The sequence below is a fragment of the Chiloscyllium punctatum genome, chromosome 1 (genome assembly GCF_047496795.1).
Source record: "Chiloscyllium punctatum isolate Juve2018m chromosome 1, sChiPun1.3, whole genome shotgun sequence".
Taxonomy (NCBI): domain Eukaryota; kingdom Metazoa; phylum Chordata; class Chondrichthyes; order Orectolobiformes; family Hemiscylliidae; genus Chiloscyllium; species Chiloscyllium punctatum.
Window position 1 is genome coordinate 23,861,088 of NC_092739.1, and position 23,041 is coordinate 23,884,128.

The 23,041-nt window shown below is 40.1% G+C and overlaps 1 protein-coding gene across 1 annotated transcript in view; it reads right to left on the reverse strand.

Annotated features, from left to right (window-relative positions):
- Positions 1–22,733, reverse strand: part of ablim2 (actin binding LIM protein family, member 2) — a 407,210-nt gene extending 384,477 nt beyond the window's left edge. The window contains exon 1 of the mRNA XM_072577791.1: positions 22,378–22,733. Within this exon, the coding sequence (XP_072433892.1) occupies positions 22,378–22,390 (13 nt within the window). The 5' untranslated portion in view covers positions 22,391–22,733. The remainder of the gene's footprint in view (positions 1–22,377) is intronic.
- Positions 22,734–23,041: the final 308 nt, after the last annotated feature.

Sequence of the window (23,041 nt, forward strand, 5' to 3'; positions counted from 1 at the left end):
ATACTGAGTGCCATAAAATAAACAGCAGATATCAAGTCTCTCCCACATCACTTTACTAACCTACATCATAAATAAAAACAAGATGGTAAATTATATGTAAAATGATTATAGGTTTGTCAAAGCTAGTAAAAAAGACAAATGTCAATATTCCTAGTTTCCCAAATATTACAAGACGTATGACTTGTTTAAAAAATGCAATATATTTCAAAAACAACAGCTTTTTCATACTTGAATGGCTTTTGCAACTTGCCTAATTTTTAGTTACAAATCATATGCCAACATTTCTTTAAATTTAATAGCTACAATATTTACAAATCCTTGGTCAACAAGTTCTGTCACACTAACTGTACGGATGTACAAAAGTGCGAAAGATGTAATTCGCATCCAACAGTACAATTCTGTCATAGAAACCCAAGTTTACATGAAATCAGAGTGTGTAAAATTATGGAAAAGACGGTTGGCGATGTTATCATCTGAAATCTGTTTTAGTTCATATAACTGAGCTAAGCTAGAATGTAAACTTGACTACGGCTGAATTCAACCTTAAAATTATCCATATTTAATTCTCTTGAAACATGAAATGAACCATTTACATAACTAAAGGATTAAACTTGTCCTGCTGTTTATTACCTGCTATCATTTATCTGCATAAAGGAAATGTTCTACATATATCCTCATGTCATCAATATTAACACTGCTGTTACTGTCAGCTAGGCTTAGTTCCTATTCTGTTTTGTTTCAAAAAAAGAACTGTCTAACTCTGACTTATCATTAAATTATTGAAGAGAAATGCAGCATTAGCAATAGGGAATTGCAGTTTAAACAGATAACGCTGCTATTTGAACAGAAGTCAGTGGAGTAGAAATTTATTCTGGGATGGTCAAACAAAACAGGCAGGACACTATTGCACATATCTCCTGGCATACACCTAATCTGATTCAGTTTCATTCAAATCAATCTCAAGATGAACCGTGGCAATAATAGATAAAAGATTGTGAAGATAATTGAAATTGAGTGTTTATTACTTGTCATTTTATTGTAACCAGGAGACTGAAGGTTTCAGAGTAGTTGAGGAGGGGGAGGGTATTGTGAGTGGAAAGGTAGTACTATTGCTACAGGGAGCCTGCTGGAAGACCATCAGGTTTTATTGTACTTGTCTCCCACATGGTGGAAGCCTCCCACATCTGATTCAGGCAAAATTACCAAGTGGTTGTTGTGTGTTCTGGACTGGCAGCTTGCCCATCACCTTTTCAAACATAGACAAAATTGTGGTAATACGGTCTCACATATTTCCATCCTCCCCCTATCTCCCAGTCCATCGTCAAGGTCTTTGTAAAATTTTAGCTCAGAGTTCCCAAAATACTTGCATGTGGAGAAAAATATCTCAGTTGAAAAGTGCAGAAATATCAGCCAATGTTTCTTAATAGTCTTCAAGGAACTGCCAATGATGTGAACTCTTTTGATGCAACTTTCAATTTTAATTAGTGAGGAAATTAGAAAAAAATTGCTAGACTGTACAAAAGGTTTTGGATTTGTGATTGAACTGAAAATATGTCAAACACACTAATGGAAGGAATTTGTTCCAATGAGCTGAGCTGATAGAAAGATCAGCAATTACCTTGCTCTTCAACACTTTATTCAGCATAAGAAAACTGTTTGCAGATCAAATTTACAAAATGAACCCAAAGTCTAGCAAATTACAATATTGTAAAAAGTACTGATGCATTTAAAAGGTAAACCAGATAAATAAACAATGGAAAAAGGAATGGATGGTTGTGCTCAGAGTTAGTAAAGATGTGTGGGAGGAGGCTTATACGGACACAAGCACAAATCAGTTGGGTTGAATAAGTCTGTTTCAATATAAGTGAGTATAATATAAATTGGAAATAGAGTTTCCAAAAATGTTGCATGACTACAGAGAAAGCGCAAGATACTGCAACTAATTGGTCAATTCTATTAAAAGGATCACCACAGATTCAAAGAGTTAAGTGGCCTCCTTGTGTCCTGCGAATCATGTTTAAGCAGAACATTGATTTTACCATGGTGAGAAACAGAATCATATCAAACAAGATGTTCTAATTTATCCTGCAACACTGCAAACATAAATTTTCTGTAAAGAACAATGCTAATTAACTCTTATATTTTGTAAGTTAGCTGCCAAGATGCTAGCACAATAAAACAATTTGTATCGTCTTACTGCATTAGGTTATGATCAAATAATCATTTGTTTCAATAGACAATTGAAACAAAGAATTCAGCGTGTCATCCTAAAGGTTTGAAAAGTAATATCCCTGAAACTTTTAAATGCGAATTTTTTAAAGCATTTTACACAGCAATAAAATTCACAGTTCACTGCCATACAGGTACATGGATTTTTCAATCCTACCAAATTTGGCTGAAATTGGTTGCCACATCTGTAACATATTTGTAGGAATAGAAACTGTATTTTGAAATATTACCATGTGTTTAATATGAACACATGGTGTGAGCATTTTATTATAATCCTTAATTCTTTAGAATTACAATTTGTTTTCGACCACAGTCAATGGCGAAGATTTTGCCACTTACAGTCAGAGGTTGTATAACACAAAAGTGTCCATTCAGCTTGTGTCCGTGCCAGTTATCAAACATCTCTTCATACTGGTCCCAATTTTCAGCACAACTCAAATTCTTGTACAACACAACATTTCAAGTGCTCATCGAAGTCTTCTTAAATGTTATGATGGTTCCTGCTTCCAGCACCCTTTCAGGCAGTCAGTTCCAGATACCAACCACCCTCTGCGTGAAAATATCTTTCCTTAAATCTCCTTCTTCTACCCTTAAATCTATGGCCTCTGATTGTTGAGCCCTCTACTAGTGTGAAACATTTCTTGCTATCTACTCTATGTATCTCATAATTTTATACACCTCAAATATGTCCACCACCACCTCTCTCCTCGAAGGAAGACAATCAAGCTTATCTAGGTTTTCTTTATACCCATAATGCGTCAGCACAGGGCAGCACACACTTGTTCTGGTGTGCCCTGACCAGAACTGCACAGAATAGTCCAGTTATGGCCTAACTGAAGTTTGATACAACTAACATCTTTAGCTCTTGCATTCAATGCCTTGACTAATAATGGCAAGTATCCCATATGCTGATTTAACTATCTTATCTACCTGCTTTGTTGCCTTCAAACATTGTGGACATCAATGATCTAGACATAAACATAGGAAGCTTGATCTGTAAGTTTTCAAATGAAAAAAATTGTTGGTGTACTAAAAAGTGAGGAAGAACAACAGATGGGCTTGTCAGATGGGAAGGACTTTTCATCCTGAAAACTGAGAAGCAATGCATTTTGTAAGAACTAACAAAGCAAGTGATTTTCCTCTGATCCCTGTACTTCCAAGGGTCCTATTCTTTATCATTTACTGTTCACTTACTTATTTCCACAACATTTTATTCCCAGAAGTTTCCTGACAATCCATATCAGACTAACTTGCCTATAGCTGTTTAGTTCATCGCTACTACTCTTCTTGAATTATGGTAACATATTACCTATCCCCCAGGACTCTGACACCTCTCCTGTCAAAAGAGAATCTGAACATTAATGTCAGGACCCCGTAATCTCCTCACTTGCCTCCCAAAACAGCCTAGAACATATCAGGGCCTGGGGATTCATCCAGTTTTAAACCCATTCAAATCTCTAATATCCCCTTCTCTTTCGCAACTGTAGTTTGTTCAAAAATATCACATACCTCCTCCCTAATTTCTATATCACTCCTCTTTACTGAATACAGATGTAACATACTCATTTAAAGCATCAGTTACATCTTCTGACTCCACACAGTTTGCCAGTTTGGTCCCTAATGGTACTTTCTAATTTACTTATAAAAATGTTTTTGGATATTCATTTTATTTTACACAACATTGATTTGCCACCCCCAATCTTCGCTTTCCGAATTTGTTTAGGTAATCCTGCCCCATCCACACGTTTTACACACCTGTAAGGCTTCTGGCATTTCGAACGCTTGGTATCTACCATAAACTTCTCACTTTCATAACAAGTCAGTCCTGTACATTCCCAACATTCAGAGTTCTCTGGACATGTTGCTTCCACCTTAACAGGAAGACGTTGGCCCTGTCCTTTCACTATTTTCTTCTGAAGTAGTCTCACTGTTCTGACGCAAAGTTTCCTGAGTTACTACTCCCCATCAACTTTGGCCAGGTCCTGTCTTTTGTTAAAATTGCCTTTGCCCTAATCTAAACCTTTATTTCTGGATTGTCTTGGTCTTATTCTACAATCACCCTAAATCTTACTGAGTTATGATCACTAAATTGAAATGCTCTCTCACTGACATTCGACCACTTTCCCAGATTTGTTCCCTAAAATTAGGTCTCACCACTCACCCCCTCTTTTAGGACTTTCTACATGCTCTTCTGGATACATTTTAAGAATTAAACTTCCTTTATGTCATTTGATATTAGGAAGTGTAAAACCAAAATTATTACCTAATCTTTTTAAATTTTACTGTAATTTGTCTACAGATCTACCTTTCCATAATTCCTGACTGTTTCACTCTGTAGTACACTCCAAAAAAAAGTGAAACCCATTTTTGGTTTTTAAGTTCTGCACACATACCCTTAGAAAAGGAACCTTCTAAGTTATCATCCAATTTATTGCAATAATTGAGTTATTAATCAATATTGCCGTACATCATCTTTTACCCCTCCATTACTCACCTGAAGATTTTTAACCCAGAAAACTGAGGTTCCAGTCCTGCTCTTCCTCAGCTGTCTCTGATTGCAATGACGTTACATCCCCATGTGTTAATCAGCACCTTTAATGCATCTGAGTTACTTTCAAGACACATAACATTAAAATAAATACTACCAACCTTGCAGTCCTCTGTCATATCTTAACTTGCCTAAGACCAATTTGTTTATTTGTCTGTGCCTCATCCCCTTAAATCGATATCGCATTCCTCTTCCAGATTAGTAGATTTCTCATCAACCACAATTAAAAACAAACCCCTCCCCCACCCTCACAATTGTTAGTCCAATTATGAATCAGTTGCAATCCATTGGATTTGTACAAGTCCCACCTTCCTTGGAAATAGAACCACTTGATCCAGGAATCTAAGCCCTCCCTCCTGCATGCTCTGTTCATGCATGTACTCATCCGCTCCAACCATCTGGCACAAGCTGTAGTAGATAGTCACTTTACAACAATCTAACAAAATGAGAGATCCACACTTTTAAAGAAAACTCTGTGGATGCTTATTTTCTTTTTAATTCACTGAACCTGTTCTGAGACATTATTATACATTTTTGGAGCAAGGAACCTTGAAACCAAGCAGCCTGGTTCAGAGGTCAGGACACTACACTGTGCCACAGGAGCACCCTGTGGATGCTGGCTTTTTTTTAATCCAGAGATGCTTTTACACACCACTGAACTCCTTTCCAATCTCCAAATGAATTGTGCTTTTCTCTCCTTTACTCTCAGTTATTAAATCACCTGGATTTGTCAATCAATTACCAATTCACTAATTTATGTGCAAAGCCCATAAGGGATAGTGCAATGATATCAAAAGTGAAGGAAAAGCAGGCAGATAGGGATGGGAATAAATCAAAATGGAGTAAAGCATTTTATCCTCTGTGGTATCTAATTTTCTCTAAGTAGACATGCTTTGTTCTCTTCTTTTCTATTTTTTTGATATATGTGGAAGTGTTACTACATACAACCAAATGGCATTTTTCCCACCATCAAATTATCTGTGTTGCTTTTCATCCATTATCAATCATCACTACATCACTTGTGTTTCCAATCAATCAAATGTGGAGGTGCAGTAGATCAGTGATTAGATTGCATTTAGATGCACATTGTGGATAACAGTCAGTCAGTCTCTCAAAAGGAAATTATGTTACAAGTGGATATAGAGGAGCAAAGGCAAGGGTTTTATGGTGAAGCTGTATTATCTCTACCTCTGGTCCAGAATTCCCACCTTTGATGTCCCATTACATATTAAAACAGTTGATTAAAATAATATTTCAGTGGTACTGTGTAATCACAAGTTAAGTACGTTTTGGGAATCTCATGCCGCCTGTAACTTCTGCTGCCTTCAGGAAGCTATTGGATAGGTTTAGATAGATTGCTCTTGGCTCCAGTCCCTTTTCTGTGTTTTTTTTAAAGAAACTATTGTTAAGTTTTTTATTGTGCTTTAGTCTCACAATTCTGACCTTTGGGCATTCAATGCAGAAAAGGGCAAGAAGATTGGAGGACCTCCTCATTGATGTGTCTTGTGTTTAGACAATTCCAGGTAGTATGCGTGGAAAGGGTTATTGCATCCAACAGCTAGCCTCTTTGTTTTTTTTTAATCTGCATCTGCGTATCTTTTGGAAAAGGAGCATGTGGTGTCTACTGGTATGCGAGGAGAAAGTGAGGATTGCAGATGCTGGTGATCAGAGCTGAAAGTGTGTTGCTGGAAAAGCGCAGCAGGTCAGGCAGCATCCAAGGAACAGCCATTCCTGAAGAAGGGCTTATGCCCGAAACGTCGATTCTCCTGTTCCTTGGATGCTGCCTGACCTGCTGCTCTTTTCCAGCAACACATTTTCAGCTCTACTGGTATGCTTCAGGCTCACAGTTATGGGCTAGGGAGCACTATCAAGCCCCAAAAAGGTGTTTAAATTTAAATGTGTAAGTTTCATTTGAGATTGCACTTTTGTTCTAGTATCTTTCAGGGGTTGCCAAACCTATTTTTGGTTTACTTTGGTCCACTGATAGTTATTTTAACATAATAGAGAGGGGATGAGGCAAGTTTTTTTATGTCACATTTGAAGTGTCACTATTTCTGGTCCAGAAGTCTGGATTCAAGTCCCACCTGTGGGAGTGAGTATTAACATGCTTGAGCAGGTTGAATAAAAATAATGACAGAGGAGATGCTTGATAAAAGGAACAGCTTAAAATAATCCAAGGACTTCAGCATGAGGGAAAACTGCAATATGCACAAATGGTCACTACTTGAGGAACAAAACAAACTAGATCCTCAAGGTCTTTGGATTTCAAGGGAACTAATTCCAACTTGGATTTAAGTGACATTACATAATCCATCATTGGCTGGATATCAGTTGTCAATGTAAATTAGAATCTTTAACTGACAACCAATGATAACATTCAAATCAAACAACAAAAGAACATTTTATTTTTACAATCAAGAGTCTTAATAACAGTATCATAAAATTTTACCTAAATAGCATTGAAGATATGAATCTTTCTGAATACTTTCAAAATTAAGGAGGCTAGAGTTTAAACATTCAATTCATTATAAAGAAATCTCTGCCTAAGGATTACGCTGTAAACTCTTCAATAATGCTACTATTGTAAGGATTATTGAAGAACAGGCATTAAGACTGTTCTTTGGAGTAACTTTGGAACTGCAATGCACTTTAGGACAAACTGATTAGGTGTAGAATTCGGTTCATAATTCCCTACAAGAATCTCAATTTCAGCCATGCCATGTCACGTTACTGAATAAACAAGACAAATACATTGTTGCAAGGTTTGTGAAGGTTTGTAGCTCAGGTTGAGGTTTAGGGTGTAGGTTTGCTCGCTGAGCTGTAGGTTTGATATTCAGACTTTGCATTACCTGGCTAGGTAACATCATCAGTGGCGACCTCCAAGTGAAGTGAAGCTGTTGTCTCCTGCTTTCTATTTATATCTTTTTCCTGGATGGGATTCCTAGGGTTTGTGGTGATGTCATTTCCTGTTCATTTTCTGAGGGATTGATAGATGGCATCTAGATCTATGCGTTTGTTTATGGCGTTGTGGTTGGAGTGCCAGGCCTCTAGGAATTCTCTGGCATGTCTTTGCTGAGTTTGTCCCAGGATAGATGTGTTGTCCCAGTCGAAATGGTGTTTTTTTTCATCTGTGTGTAGAGCTACGAGGGAGAGAGGGTCGTGTCTTTTTGTGGCTAGCTGGTGTTAGTGTATCCTGGTGGCTAACTTTCTTCCTGTTTGTCCTATGGTAGTGTTTGTGGCAGTCCTTGCATGGGATGTTTTGTAGAGGACGTTGGTTTTGTCCATGGGTTGTACTGGGTCTTTTAAGTTTGTTAGTTTTTGTTTGAGTATGTTGGTGGGTTTCTGTGCTTCTAGGATTCCGAGGGGTCAGCCAGACTACTAAGACATGCCAGAGAATTCCGAGAGGCCTGGCACTCCAACCACAACGCCATAAACAAACACACAGATCTAGATGCCATCTATCAACCCCTCAGAAAACGAACAGGAAATGACATCACCACAAACCCTAGGAATCCCATCCAGGAGAAAGATATAAATAGAAAGCAGGAGACAACAGCTTCGCTTCACTTGGAGGTCACCACTGATGATGTTACCAAGACAGGTAATGAAACCTCTGGATATCAAACCTACAGCTCAGCGAGCAAACCTACACCCTACAAATACATCGTATTTCACTCATGAACATCAATATCACCAGTTATAGAATTGCAATGGCAACGTCTAGTAATTACATGTGTATACAGTGGTGGACATATCTAGGCAGATGGTTTGTTTATATCAAGCTATTTAAATTTATGGGTAGAAATTCCAAATGGTAATATCTTTCCAATATATCTATTAACTTGACTACCAGATATATTTGTAACAGCATATTCTTTTGATCTATAAAGGTCCTGTGCTGTTTTCAGAATATGTCCAAAAACAACAAAAACTTTAAGAGGTTGAGATATCCAATATCTATAGTATGCTATACGTTTTGCAAGAACTGAAACAAAGAAAAATGCTGTGAAGGTTCCTATTTGACACTATCCTGAAGACAAATAAACTTGGTGTCCAAGGTCTGTTATGACAAACAGAATTAATTTATTAACAATGTAACCTAAGCAGAAGACAGATAAACAACAAGGCAATCTATTGACAATGATCTAAGCTAAATTTTCTTTGATCATAAACTTCATTTACACACCATGGACAAACACACAGCTTTGGGAAAAATTAAAGTAGAAAATGAAAGTATCATCATTTTTCAGTTTGATAACCTTTTCAACGACGAATACCATATCAATGATGAAATCCTTGGATGACGGGTTGTATTAAAGGCTTGTAGGACAATTAATCTTGCTTGAATTTTGAAGTCACCAGTCATTGCGAAAAGCTTCAGCAGACTTCCAGAATTATTCAACTCCTCCTTACAGACTGTGGTTCTCTACTCAGAACATCGAACAAGTCAATAACTTGAAACCAGAGAGAAAGCAAAGTAAAAGCAACATCATTTGGAAGCTTTCAAAACACAGAACTGTCTGATGCTCAAAATCTGTTAGAACCAGTCATTTGTCTTTGTTTTCCCCATTTTTTCTTCAACATTCTCTGTGGTTGGCTGGCCAACACTGATCTGCCGTCAACTGATCAATTCAACATCGAACCAGACGTTTGACTATGATCGTAGCAATACCTTGATACTTAAGTGTCAAAAGTGTCCCTGGAGCTGCAATTAATTTGCATTATCTTTCCAGGCCAGTTTCTCACAGTAAATACCTGTTTTTGTTCTCTCCTTTATTAAAGTAGAACAAGCCACTGTTCAAAGTTAAATTCTCAACTTCAACTCATAAGTTCCACGCCAAAAAAAAAGAAAAAGAAAAAAAAACGGCTTCAAGAGATTGTTAGGATTTTGATAACGAAGAGATATGGGCATCATGCAGAAAGTGTAGCTGGTAAAAGATCAGCTTTGACCTTACTGAATAAATGGAATAGGCTCAAGGCCTTATGGTTCTAAATCCTGCTTCCATTTCTTAGGTTATTTCAGATGAAAAAAATGAGTATGGGAAATACCTTCTGGAGATTCTCAAATCTGAGTTACTGTTTTTTTTTACAACCAGCATTCAAATCACTTTAGGTAAAAAGAAATTAAATTCTGTGCTCACTTTTCTTCACAAGGCAGTTTCATAATTACTGAGAGTGTTTTCTCTATTGTTTTCAGTGCTCGTAGAAATAGATGATGGCACCATACACAAACAGCTGCATTTATAACAATATTAACATTTCAGCCACCCAATAAAGTATGCAGCATATGGAACTCATACTGCAATTCCCAATTTATATAGAAATAAAACAGACTGATGTCTGAAAGTTATCCTTTCATATCAGCAAGAACTCATCGTACACAATTAAGCAGACTTAACATTGTTAATTTCTTCATGATAGAATTTCACATCCGATTCATCTGGTGCCATGGAAACAGGTTACATCTTCACTAAATGATTAAGTTATGACGCTAGTGATGGTCTTACTAAACTATGTCGCTCCTTTTAGGAAGCTAATCTATATCTTAGATTCCCTTCACCTTCTATCCGCCCATTCTCCTTAGACTGCCTGTATCATTTAAAATATGATCTCCCTGTTATCTCTACACTTACTCGGAAAGTCTAAAAAACCTAGACTCTTTTCACTCAAAAAAAAAGGTAGACTGAATGCTGACGTATGTAACAGCCCAGCACATAACACCTGATAGAGGCCTCTAAAAGGTTATAAAGAAGTTTTATCAGCGTTAATGTCACGAAATGGATGGGAAGGGCCAAAACTATGTGTCATAAATATAAAGGTAGCCACCAATAAATGCAACATGAGAATCAGGAAAAATGTCTTTCACCAAATAATAGGAAGAACAGTGAACAGCAGAAAATTATTTAAGAGCAAGCATGAGGGAGAAAGAGACAGAATGATACATTGATACAATTGATCAAGGAGGATGGGGGAGACTCAAGTAGAGCATAAGTGGCAACATAATAAATGTCAAAGAAGGCTCAAAGTTAAGAGTTTTACTCCAGCTCCAATTTCTTGTATTTTTGTATGGTAAACTGAGTCAAATGGTCCAATTCTGATGCAGACTCCATAACCCTCTGCACACAGTAATTAATACACCATAAGACATAAGAAAAGAAGTAATTCAGCCAACTGAGTCTGCTCCATCATTCAATAAGATCATGAGTGATCCGATAATATCCAACTCTACTTTCCTGCATTTTCTCTACAACCCTGGATTCCCTTACAGATTAAACATCTGTATGTCTCAGCCTCAACAGACCTCTGTGGTAAAGAATTCCACAGAACCACAACCCTCAGAAAATAAATTTGTTCTCATCTGACTCTTAAATGGGTAACCCCCTAATCTGTAATTCTCCTCTCTGGTCTTAGACTCTCTCAAAAGAGGAAAATGACCTTTTTTGCATCAACCCTTTTAAGTCCATTGAGAACTTTGAATGGTTCCATAAGGTCACTTCTCATTTTTCTATATTCCTGTAAGTATAGGCCCAAACTACTCACTCTCTCCACATAAGACTGTCTCTCCATACCTGGGATCAACCCAGAGAACCTTCTCTGGACTGTTACCAATGCCAGTATATCTCACCTTACATTGGGCCCCAACCTGTTCAGTGTTCCAGCTGAGGTCTGACGAGTCGTCATGAGTCAGACCAATACTTCCACAGGCTGCTAACTTTTTGGAGGGGTTCATGGAAAATGGACTTTTTTCATTGAGCGAACAATTCAGGCCATGGTGGTGATCACAAGTTCCTTCATTGCGGCTACACCCAACAATTAATTGCATCCTCCATCACCTCAGGAAGTAACAAAGCACTTTTGCAGCCGATTTGCATGAACCAAGTTTCAGCAAACAGCAACCAAACAACAAAGTTAAATCTGTTTTTGTGTTATTGGTTGAGGGACAAATGTTCGCCAGGATACCAAGGAGATCTCCCAAACCATCTTTTAAAATAAAATTGCTATGGGTTTTTTTATATTCACCTGAGGAACTCTGTTTGATACCTCAAAAGACTAGACCTCTAACAGTGCTGCACTCCCTCAATACTGAACCAAGCTGTCACCTTAATTTTTGTATTCAGTTCCATGGAAGAAAACCATAATTTTCTAGCTAGCAGGAGTGTGACACACAGTCATAACTGAAACTTCCTTGATTTATCTGTACTTTTTACTATCCTTGTTGAAGTATTTATCTAGCTCCCTATAAAATATTAGGATTAACTTAGCTTTAAAGGGCCAGATCTCAATGTCCTGTGAATTAGTCATTAAACATCACAAAAGTATTCAAACAATTACGAAGAATTATTCAAACTGAAAAACATGCAAAAACTTTGAATGTTCATAGTTAAATATGCAATTAGTACAAATGTTATTTAAAGCAAATCAGAGAATACACTATATCCATTTTGTTGAGGTGACGGTGCTGGACTGGGGTGGACAAGATCAGGAGTCAGACGACACCAGGTTATGGTCCAATAGGTTTATTTGAAATCACAAGCTTTTGGAGCATTGTCTCTTTTGTCAGGTGAAGTGACAGAGAAGCACACAGGCACAGAATTTATAGGAAGAGATCTGAAGATCCTAAAAATGGTGTGAGTGGAGTGTCGAAAGGCCAAATAATAGGTCTCTGCTGGTGATCGAGAGTGTCAGACAGTGAGAGTTAAGTGTCAACAGCAGAACAGCAAGCAAAGGGATGACCTATAATCCAACTAAGTGGGACAGAGAGAGATAATTACAAAAATTAAAAATAAGGCGGTGCTGGAGACAAATCAAATGACAGTAATAACATCATAGGTACGAGTTGCATGCCAAGGGCCTAACCAAAGTAATAAGTAATTCAAAACTGCACAAATTAATTCAGGTAATGAGATCATAATTTATCAAGGCGATGGTGTCAAAACAGGACAGTAAGGAAGATTTCATAGAACAGCGTGGTGGGGTCACATGTAGCACGACATAAACTCAAGATCACAGTTGAAACCATTTCACGGATACGGAACTTGGCTATCAGTTTCTCTGCTGAGCAATTCTGCATTGTTGCGTATCTCAAAGGCTTAGGTAAAAACAATGACTGCAGATGCTGGAAACCAGATTCTGGATGAGTGGTGCTGAAAGAGCACAGCAGTTCAGGGAACATCCTAGGAGCAGCAAAATCGACGTTTCGGGCAAAAGCCCTTCATCAGGAATAAAGGCAGAGAGCCAGAAGCGTGGAGAGATAAGCTAGAGGAGGGTGGGGGTGGGGAGAAAGTAGCATAGAGTACAATGGGTGAGTGGGGGAGGAGATGAAGGTGATAGGTCAGGGAGGAGAGGGTGGAGTGGATAGGTGGAAAAGGAGATAGGCAGGTAGGACAAGTCCGGACAAGTCATGAGGACAGTGATGAGCTGGAAGTTTGGAACTAAGGTGAGGTGGGGGAAAGGGAAATGAGGAAACTGTTAAACTCCACATTGATGCCCTGGGCTTGAAGTGTTCCAAGGCAGAAGATGAGGCGTTCTTCGTCCAGGCGTCTGGTGGTGAAGGAGGCCCAGGACCTCCATGTCCTCAGCAGAGTGGGAGGGGGAGTTGAAATGTTGGGCCACGGGGCGGTGTGGTTGATTGGTACGGGTGTCCCGGAGATGTTCTCTAAAGCGCTCTGCTAGGAGGCGCCCAGTCTCCCCAATGTAGAGGAGACCGCATTGGGAGCAACGGATACAATAAATGATATTAGTGGATGTGCAGGTAAAACTTTGATGGATGTGGAAGGCTCCTTTAGGGCCTTGGATAGAGCTGAGGGAGGAGGTGTGGGCGCAGGTTTTACATTTCCTGCGGTGGCAGGGGAAGGTGCCAGGATGGGAGGGTGGGTTGTAGGGGGGCGTGGACCTGACCAGGTAGTCACAGAGGGAACGGTCTTTGCGGAAGGCAGAAAGGGGTGGGGAGGGAAATATATCCCTGGTGGTGGGGTCTTTTTGGAGGTGGCGGAAATGTCAGTGGATGATTTGGTTTATGCGAAGGTTGGTAGAGTAGATGGTGAGCACCAGGGGCGTTCTGTCCTTGTTACGGTTGGAGGGGTGGGGTCTGAGGGTGGAGGTGCGGCATGTGGACGAGATGCGTTGGATGACATCTTTAACCATGTGGGAAGGGAAATTGCGGTCTCTAAAGGAGTACATCTGGTATGTACTGTGGTGGAACTGGTCCTCCTGGGAGCAGATACAGCGGAGGCAGAGGAATTGGGAATATGGGATGGCATTTTGCAAGAGGTAGTGTGGGAAGAGGGGTAATCCAGGTAGCTGTAGGAGTCGGTGGGTTTGTAAAAAATGTCAGTGTCAAGTCGGTCGTCATTAATGGAGATGGAGAGGTCCAGGAAGGGGAGGGAGGTGTCGGAGAGGCTCCAGGTAAATTTAAGGTCAGGGTGGAATGTGTTGGTGAAGCTGATGAAGTTGATGACTTGCTCAACCTCCTCCCGGGAGCACGAGGTGGCGCCAATGCAGCCATCAATGTAGCGGAGGAAGAGGTGGGGAGTGGTGCCGGTGTAAACCCACCGACTCCCACAGCTACCTGGATTACACCTCTTCCCATACTACCTCTTGCAAAAATGTCATCCTGTACTCCCAATTCCTCCGCCTCCGCCGTATCTGCTCCCAGGAGGACCAGTTCAACCACAGAACACACCAAATGGCCTCCTTCTTTAGAGACCGCAATTTCCCTTCCCACATGGTTAAAGATGCCCTCCAACGCATCTCGTCCACATCCCGCACCTCTGCCCTCAGACCCTATCCCTCCAACCGTAACAAGGACAGAACGCCCCTGGTGCTCACCTTCCACCCTACTAACCTTCGCTTAAACCAAATCATCCGCCGACATTTCCGCCACCTCCAAAAAGACCCCACCACCAGGGATATATTTCCCTCCCCACCCCTTTCCGCCTTCCGCCTTCCGCAAAGACCGTTCCCTCCGTGACTACCTGGTCAGGTCCACGCCCCCCTACAACCCACCCTCCAATCCTGGCACTTTCCCCTGCCACCGCAGGAACTGTAAAACCTGCGCCCACACCTCCTCCCTCAGCTCTATCCAAGGCCCTAAAGGAGCCTTCCACATCCATCAAAGTTTTACCTGCACATCCACCAATATCATTTATTGTATCCGTTGCTCCCAATGCGGTCTCCTCTACATTGGGGAGACTGGGCGCCTCCAAGCAGAGCGCTTTAGGGAACATCTCCAGGACACCCGTACCAATCAACCACACCGCCCCGTTGCCCAACATTTCAACTCCCCCTCCCACTCTGCCGAGGACATGGAGGTCCTGGGCCTCCTTCACCGCCGCTCCCTCACCACCAGACGCCTGGAGGAAGAACGCCTCATCTTCCGCCTCGGAACACTTCAACCCCAGGGCATCAATGTGGAGTTTAACAGTTTCCTCATTTCCCCTACCCCCACCTCACCCTAATTCCAAACTTCCAGCTCAGCACTGTCCCCATGACTTGTCCGGACTTGTCCTACCTGCCTATCTCCTTTTCTACCTGTCCACTCCACTCTCTCCTCCCTGACCTATCACCTTCATCCCCTCCCCCACTCACCTATTGTACTCTATGCTACTTTCTCCCCACCGCCACCCTCCTCTAGCTCATCTCTCCATGCTTCAGGCTCTCTGCCTTTCATTCCTGATGAAGGGCTTTTGCCCGAAACGTCGATTTTGCTGCTCCTAGGATGTTCCCTGAACTGCTGTGCTCTTCCAGCACCACTAATCCAGTATCTCAAAGGCTGCCTTGGAGGATGCTGACCTGAAGATTGGAAACAATGTCCTTAACCACTGAAGTGTTCTCCAGCTGGGAGGGCACATTCCTGTCCGGCAATTATTGCACTATACTGGATTAGTGGTGCTGGAAGAGCACAGCAGTTCAGGCAGCATCCAACGAGCAGCGAAATTGACGTTTCGGGCAAAAGCCCTTCATCAGGAAGGTTTTTACCTTTTACCTAATTATTGCACTATGTCCAGTCATCCACTGTCACAGCATTTGCATGGTCTCGCCAACATACTATGCCTTGGGACATTCTTACCTGCAGCATATGAGATAAATAACTCTGGCCAAGTCATGAGCATCTACTGTGTACATGTTGCATTGTGTTTCCATGTATGATGATACAATATAAGCCAATGTTCTAGCATGTCTTGCAGAGGTTGATCTAGCAGGATTATGTGGTGTTGCAGCTAATGTTGTCCTGAAGGTGACGTAGTTTGCTGCAAACAATGGTCTGTTTAAAGTTTAGTAGTTGTTTGAAGCAGCGAAGTGGAGACGTTGGGATGATCTTGGCAAGATGTTCATAGTCATCGATAACATGTTGAACTCTGCAAAGACACTGCGCAACAATTGCCAGACAGATATGTTCCCTCCCATTCAGGGAACACTTCAATGGTCAAAGACATTCAGCTTCTGATCTTTTCTAAGTGTCCTCCAAGGTGGTCTTCCAGATACAAAACAACACAAGCAGAAACTGATACAAAGTTCCATACCCATGAAGACGGCCTCAACCGTGATCTTGGGTTCAGGTCATGCTACATGTGACCCCCACCACACTGTTCTGTATCCGTAAAATCTTCCTTACTGTCCTTTTTCACACCATCACCTTGATAAATTGTTATGATCTTTCTGCCTGAACTAGTTTGTACAGTCTCGAATTACATATCACTTTGGTTAGACCCTGCCCATGTGACTGTTAAACCCATTATGTTATTCCAGTTATTTGGTTTATCTCCAACACAACCTTATTTTTAATTTGTTGTAATTATCTCTCTGTACCATTCAATTGGATCATAGGTCATCCCTTTGCTTGTTATTCAGCTGTTGACACTTTACTCATACCATCTGACACGCTTGATAACCTATAGAGACCTATTATTCGGCCTGTTGACACTCCACTCACACCATTTGTATGACCTTTTGATCTCTCTGACTATAAATTTATGCCTGCATGCTTCTCTCTCACTTCACCTGAGGATGGGGCAATGCTCCAAAAGCTTGTGACTTCAAAGGAACCTGTTGGACTATAACCTGGTGTTGTCTGACTACATCCATTTTGATTAGATCTCTGAAATGCCTCAGGGATTTTCAATGATATAGAATAATCACAATAACTTCTACTAATACAGTGCTTTTAACATAGTAAAACACTTCCATGCACTTTACAGCCAACAAAACAAAACATTAGATGAGCCACTTTTGCAAATATTAGATCAGATGACCAAAAGTTTGGTCAAAGAGGTCTGTTTTAAGTAGTGCATTTAAGGAGGAATCTAAGGGAAGAAAGCCAGTGAGATGTAGAGAAGAAATTCCAAAGATTACGACCTGTCACCTGAATTCGGATGCTTAAGAGACAAGGAGTACAGATATTTTGAAGGGTTCTGAAGTTACAGGAATAGGAAGAAGTGAGGCTTGAGACTAAGGACAAGAATTTTAAAATCAATATATTACTTGATAGCAAGCAAATTGTCATTGTATATCTACCTTCCCTTCCAAACCTCCAAATAAAACTTAGTGAAATCAAAAGAAGAAAATAAAACAATTGCATGTTGACTTCTTCATCTCAGTTTGATTTGTACTAGACCATAAAATATTACACAAAAAAGTTATCAAGGCAAAACACTGTACAAGAAACTGTTTTGTCACCTTTTTATTTTCTAGCAGTTATCATACATTAAAAGTTCCTAGAAAAATGTCTAAACATGTTTAATTGCACCTGGTTACTTTTCAGAAGAGATTACAAAATGCCAATCTGTTGCCGTTTTACTTGGTGATATTAAATTTTATAGCACAGATAAAACATTCTCATCCAGTTATGTTATGACAATATGGAAAATATGTCCTGTACACAAAAAGCAGAGCAAAAGAAAAAAATGGACCAACTGCCGTGCTGATTAGATGTCAGTCATTTCAGTCCCTGGATATCTCGGCTAGAGCTGCTCAGGATTGTGTCCTATGCACAACCATCTTTAGCTGCTTTCTCAATTATCTTCCTTCCATCATAAGGTCAAAAGTGGGGATGTTTATTGATGATTGCATAATATTTAGCACCATATATGACAGACTGAAATAATCTATATTGAAATGCAGCAAAATCTGGATAAGATCTAGGCTTGGAATGAGAAGTGGCAAGTGCAATGGCATTTCCAACAAGAGGGATCTAACCTACACCATTTAAGGTTTTACCATTACTGAATTCCTGCTAACATCATGGTGGGGGCTACCAATAACCAGAAACTGAATTGGAACATTCATATAAATATTGTGGTTACAAGAGCTAGAGGCTACAAAGTCTGCAGTGAGTAATTCACCTTCTGTCTCTCCAGCTTCTACAAGACAAGTTAGAGGTGAAATAGAATAGTCTCCACTTGCCTGAACGAATGCAGCTCTAAGAATCTCAAGCAGTCCACGTGTTTGAAGCCTCACCCACCAACACCAACATTCACCACTGGCACATAGAGCAGAGTGTGCCATCTACTAGATACAGGCAATAGCTCACGAAGCCTCCTTCAACAGTATGTTCCAAACCCGCAATGTCCAACCAGAAGGTCAAGGGCAGCACTCTAACTATTGGAGTATCATAGGGATCCATACTGGAATCACAATTACTTATACCATATATTAATGATTTGGATGAGGATCGCTCCAGCTAAGTGTGCAGTTGACAAAAATAGATGGGAAGGCAAGGAGTGAAGATGACACTGAGTCTACAGTGTTACTTAAAACAACTTAAGTAAATAGACAAAAACTTGGTAGATGGAATATAATGTGGAAAAATATGAGTTTATGCACTTTGGCAGGAAAAAGAGGAGCTGAACATTACTTAATTTGACAAAAACTGCAAAAAGCTACTTAACAGGGGTTTTGACACTCATCATGAACACCAAACAAACTAGCATGCAAGTCCATCAGGTAAGACAGAGGTAAGTTGAAAATTGGTCTTTATTTCAAACAGGTTGAAATATAAAAATAGGGAAGATTTGCTAAAACTATACCAGGTTCTAGTCAAGACCCCAGCTGGAATACTGTAAACGGTTTTGGGCACCTTACCAAAGGAAAGGTATACAGTATTACCATTGGAGGCTATTCAAAGAAGGTGCATTCAGCCCATATCAGATATGGAAGGACTATTTTAGATGAGAGGTTGAGACTGTGTTCTTTGGATTTTAGAAGAATACAAGGCGCCCTTATTGAAACATATAAAATTCATAAAGGACCTGACAATATGGATGCAGAAAAGGTTGTTTCCCTTTGTGGGTTAGTCTAGGACCAGACAACATGATCATAGAATAAGGGTTGTACATTTCAGAGAGATGAGGAGGACTTTCTACTCACACAAGGTAATGAATCTGTGGAATTATTTATCACAGAGGGCTGTCCAAACTGGGTCATTAAGTATATTTAAGACTGAGATAGACAAATTTTTATAGGATTTTTTTAATAGGGTTATGAGGAGAACGCAGAAAAGTGTAGTCAAGCATTATCAGATCAAGCATAATCTCACTGAATGGCAAAGCAGACTCATGGAGTTGAACGGCCTACTTCTGCTCCTACACCTAAAGGTCTTATAGATGCCTGGGAATTCCACCACTTATAAAGTCTCCGCCAAGTCACATACCATCTGATGTGGAACTATAGTATAATTCTTTTAGGGCTGCTGGGTCAAAATCCTAGAGCTCCCTTCCTAACAGCAATGTGGGTGTGTCCATGTCTGAAGGAAAGCAAGGGTTGAAGAAAGCATAACCTTCTCCAGAGCAAATGGGGATGAGCAGTAATGGCTGTTCTAGCAAGCACTGATCATATCCCATGAATTAATTATGCAAAAAAATTCAAACATACAATATACAATGATATTGTAAAATCAGAAATCTTTTAAAATTCAACTTTTTAAAAAAAGTAATATTCAAAATAATCACAAAATATTAAGTTTGAATGGTCTGCAAACAGGTTAGAGTTCACGGAGATGTACAGCAGAGAAACAGACCCTTCAGTCCAACTCATCTATGCTGACCAAATATCCTAACTAATCTAGTCCATCTTTCCAGCATTTGGTCCATATCCCTCTAAATCCGTCCTTTTGATATACCCATCCAGATGTCTTTTAAATGTTGTAATTGTACCAGCCTCCACCACTTCCTCTGGCAGCTCATTCCATAAACGCACCATTCTCTGCGTGAAAAAGTTTCCTGTAAGGTCCCTTTTAAATCTTTCCACTCTCACCCTAAACCTATGCCCTCTAGTTCTGGACTCCCCGACCCCAGGAAAAAGACTTTGCCTATTTACTGTCATGATTTGATAAACTTCTGTGAAGGTCATGCCTCAGCCTCCGATGCTCCACGGAAAACAGCACCAGCCTATCCCCATAGCTCAAACCCTCCAACCCTGGAAACAGCCTTGTAAATCTTTTCTGAACCTTTTCAGTTTCACAACATTCTTCCCATAGGAGAGAGACCAGAATTGCACACAATATTCCAACAGCGGCCTAACCAAAGTCCTGTACAACCGCAACATGACTTTCCAACTCCTATGGTCAATGCTCTGACCAATAGAATAACCATGCCAAATGCCTTCTTCACTATCCTATTTACCTGAGATTCCACTTTCAAGGAACTATGAACCTGCACTCGCCCGGTACATTGATTTTTTTTTTACCCCAAATATACTACAGATGCAACTCAGCAGAATATAAACCTTGGCAAGACAGATTGATATTTTACTGTCCCTAGAAGTTACTGATGATCGTAATGAAAATAAGGAACCCTCTACAGGCTCTTTTAAACCACATACAGATTTCATTGAGAGTTAAACAAAATTCACAATAAAGAGGAAGTTTGAGTCCATGTTTTTTTCTCGTCGCAAAACAGCCAAGAATAAAATGTTTGAGATGCAAGTGAATCAACTAGTACTTTCAAAACAATAAGCCATATCTTAAATTATACCACCCTTTGTGCAAATCAGAATACTGGAAATTTTATCAGTTATTCTTTTAGTATGCTTGAAGGTCAGACAGCCAACAGACTGTTGTGTTTATTTTGATATATATTTGAAATACATTGTGATCGTAACAATATCATTAAGCACTGCAGACTCTGAATATACAAACTGTTGGTAGACTAAAGTTAAAAAAGTTGTCAATGTGTTGCTGGAAAAGCGCAGCAGGTCAGGCAGCATCCAAGGAGCAGGAGAATCGACGTTTCGGGCATCAGCCCTTCGCTGCGCTTTTCCAGCAACACATTTTCAGCTCTGATCTCCAGCATCTGCAGTCCTCACTTTCTCCTTAAAAGAGTTGTCGCATTGTTACATTTTTCCAGCACAATTCATCCAAAATACATATTAAAAATCAAATTGATATCCAACAGTTTTACAATCTTTCCCTGCTTTGATAAACAGCTTGAAAGGGCAGCCCCACCCATAAATTCAACCTCTTCATCTGATCAAATTAAATCAGCATTGCAAATTTTGCCAATTGAGCACATTTCAGACTTCTTTAATTCACTTTCACTAAAAAAAACTGATATACTGTACACCCAAAAAACTTTTGTCATCCAATTTTTTTTAAAGGTATTTAAAATCAACTTGGTTTACAGGTATTCATCTACACACTTTTCTCAAAAACTCATTTCTGTTCAAACCGTATTAGTAACACTGCACCCGAGTATAATTCTCAAATACATCAACAAGTATATATGCATTTGTTCATGGAAGATTTCAGGTTTGTGATTATGCTAATAAATGTGAACTGAAACTTAAACCATAACTTCACTTCAGGAAAACTGCGCAATTTCAAGCATAATTTGGGCCCAGATTACCAACTGCGTTCAAAGGAGAAACTCTATCCTCAGAATCTATACTGTATTCTGAATTCTAACATTCTCTGCCAAAGAAGTATTCAGTTATAGATGTACAAAGATGCCATGTAATGAATACACTGGGTAACAGCAGTATTCATTCGTAATGTCGTGTGAAAAGGAGAGATTTATTTAGCAGACACATGTTAAAGATGAAACTCATGTTAGATGTGTCAATGTCTAAAACTAGTCACTGTGCGCATTGTATTGCTATGTTCCTATCTATATTTAGAATGAATCAAACTTCCACAGTGGTCTAGAATAACACTCCAAGAATTACTAAAATGCGTTTAACATTGAAACAAACCGCGGGGTGGGGCAAAAAAAAAGTCAACGTCGCGCACACCAGCACAGAATCCTAGAGGAGAGATGCTCTTGACTTGCAACTGGTTCTTCGCCATACTGGAACAAACAAAATGGGCATTTCCTTTTGAAGAAGTGCAACAAACCTGAAACACATCAAATTGCTTCTCTACAGCGTGCAAGTGCACCTCAGTATCTCTAGCTGGCATTCTAATTTTCCAAGATAAACCATCCCAGCCAATGTTGGCAACAAAATAAAAGGCAAAAATCATTTGACAGTAACATTTAGACAGTAGAAGCGTTTATTATTGTAAATACGGTACTTTTGCCGTAGACGCCAATATTCCAGTACAAATATTAAAATTAAAGCTGCATTATCGACAAAATGAAAATAATGGTCTCTAATAAAAGTCTACTCACCACTGGTGCTCATTTCGATTCGATGTATTGAGATCCCAAATTGACACAACTTACTTATGGCTTAACCCTGCGGATAGGGGTGTTGCACATAGATCACAACCTGTTGTTACCCAATGCGCAAAAACAGCACGCGCATAAATATATAAATTAAAATGTAAAAATGCACCAGCGTTTGAAAACAGTTTCAAATTAAAACTGTTGGGACCAATTTTCTCTTTTTTTGTAAAAAGAACAAATTGTTTTCCCCGGGTTGCTGCAGAAAGGAGCAGTCGGTGAGGGATGAGCGCGAGCACCCTGTCACTCAGTGGGAATGCGGTGACTGCTCCTCGCGCTCGCCTCCCCGGCTCTGCCTGTCCCTGAGCTCGAGCCGCAGACACCACCGCCGCAGCGCGAGCTCGGGCTCGGCGCGCATCCCCGCGCACGCGCAGCAGCCACTGCTGCTCCTCTGCTGGACAAGTCGCGCGGAATTCAAGAGTCCCGATGGCGCGCGACCCAGGCGACCCTGAACAATGTGTCTGTGTTTACTGCAGATTCTGGGTTCGCACAGTCAGAACCACAAGACTAGACACTGGGAGCGAATGCAACCGAAATGTTTGCATGTGAGTGAGGTGCATGCGAACAAATCTCGAAAAAGCAACAGCCGATGCTGGCATTCTGAAACACT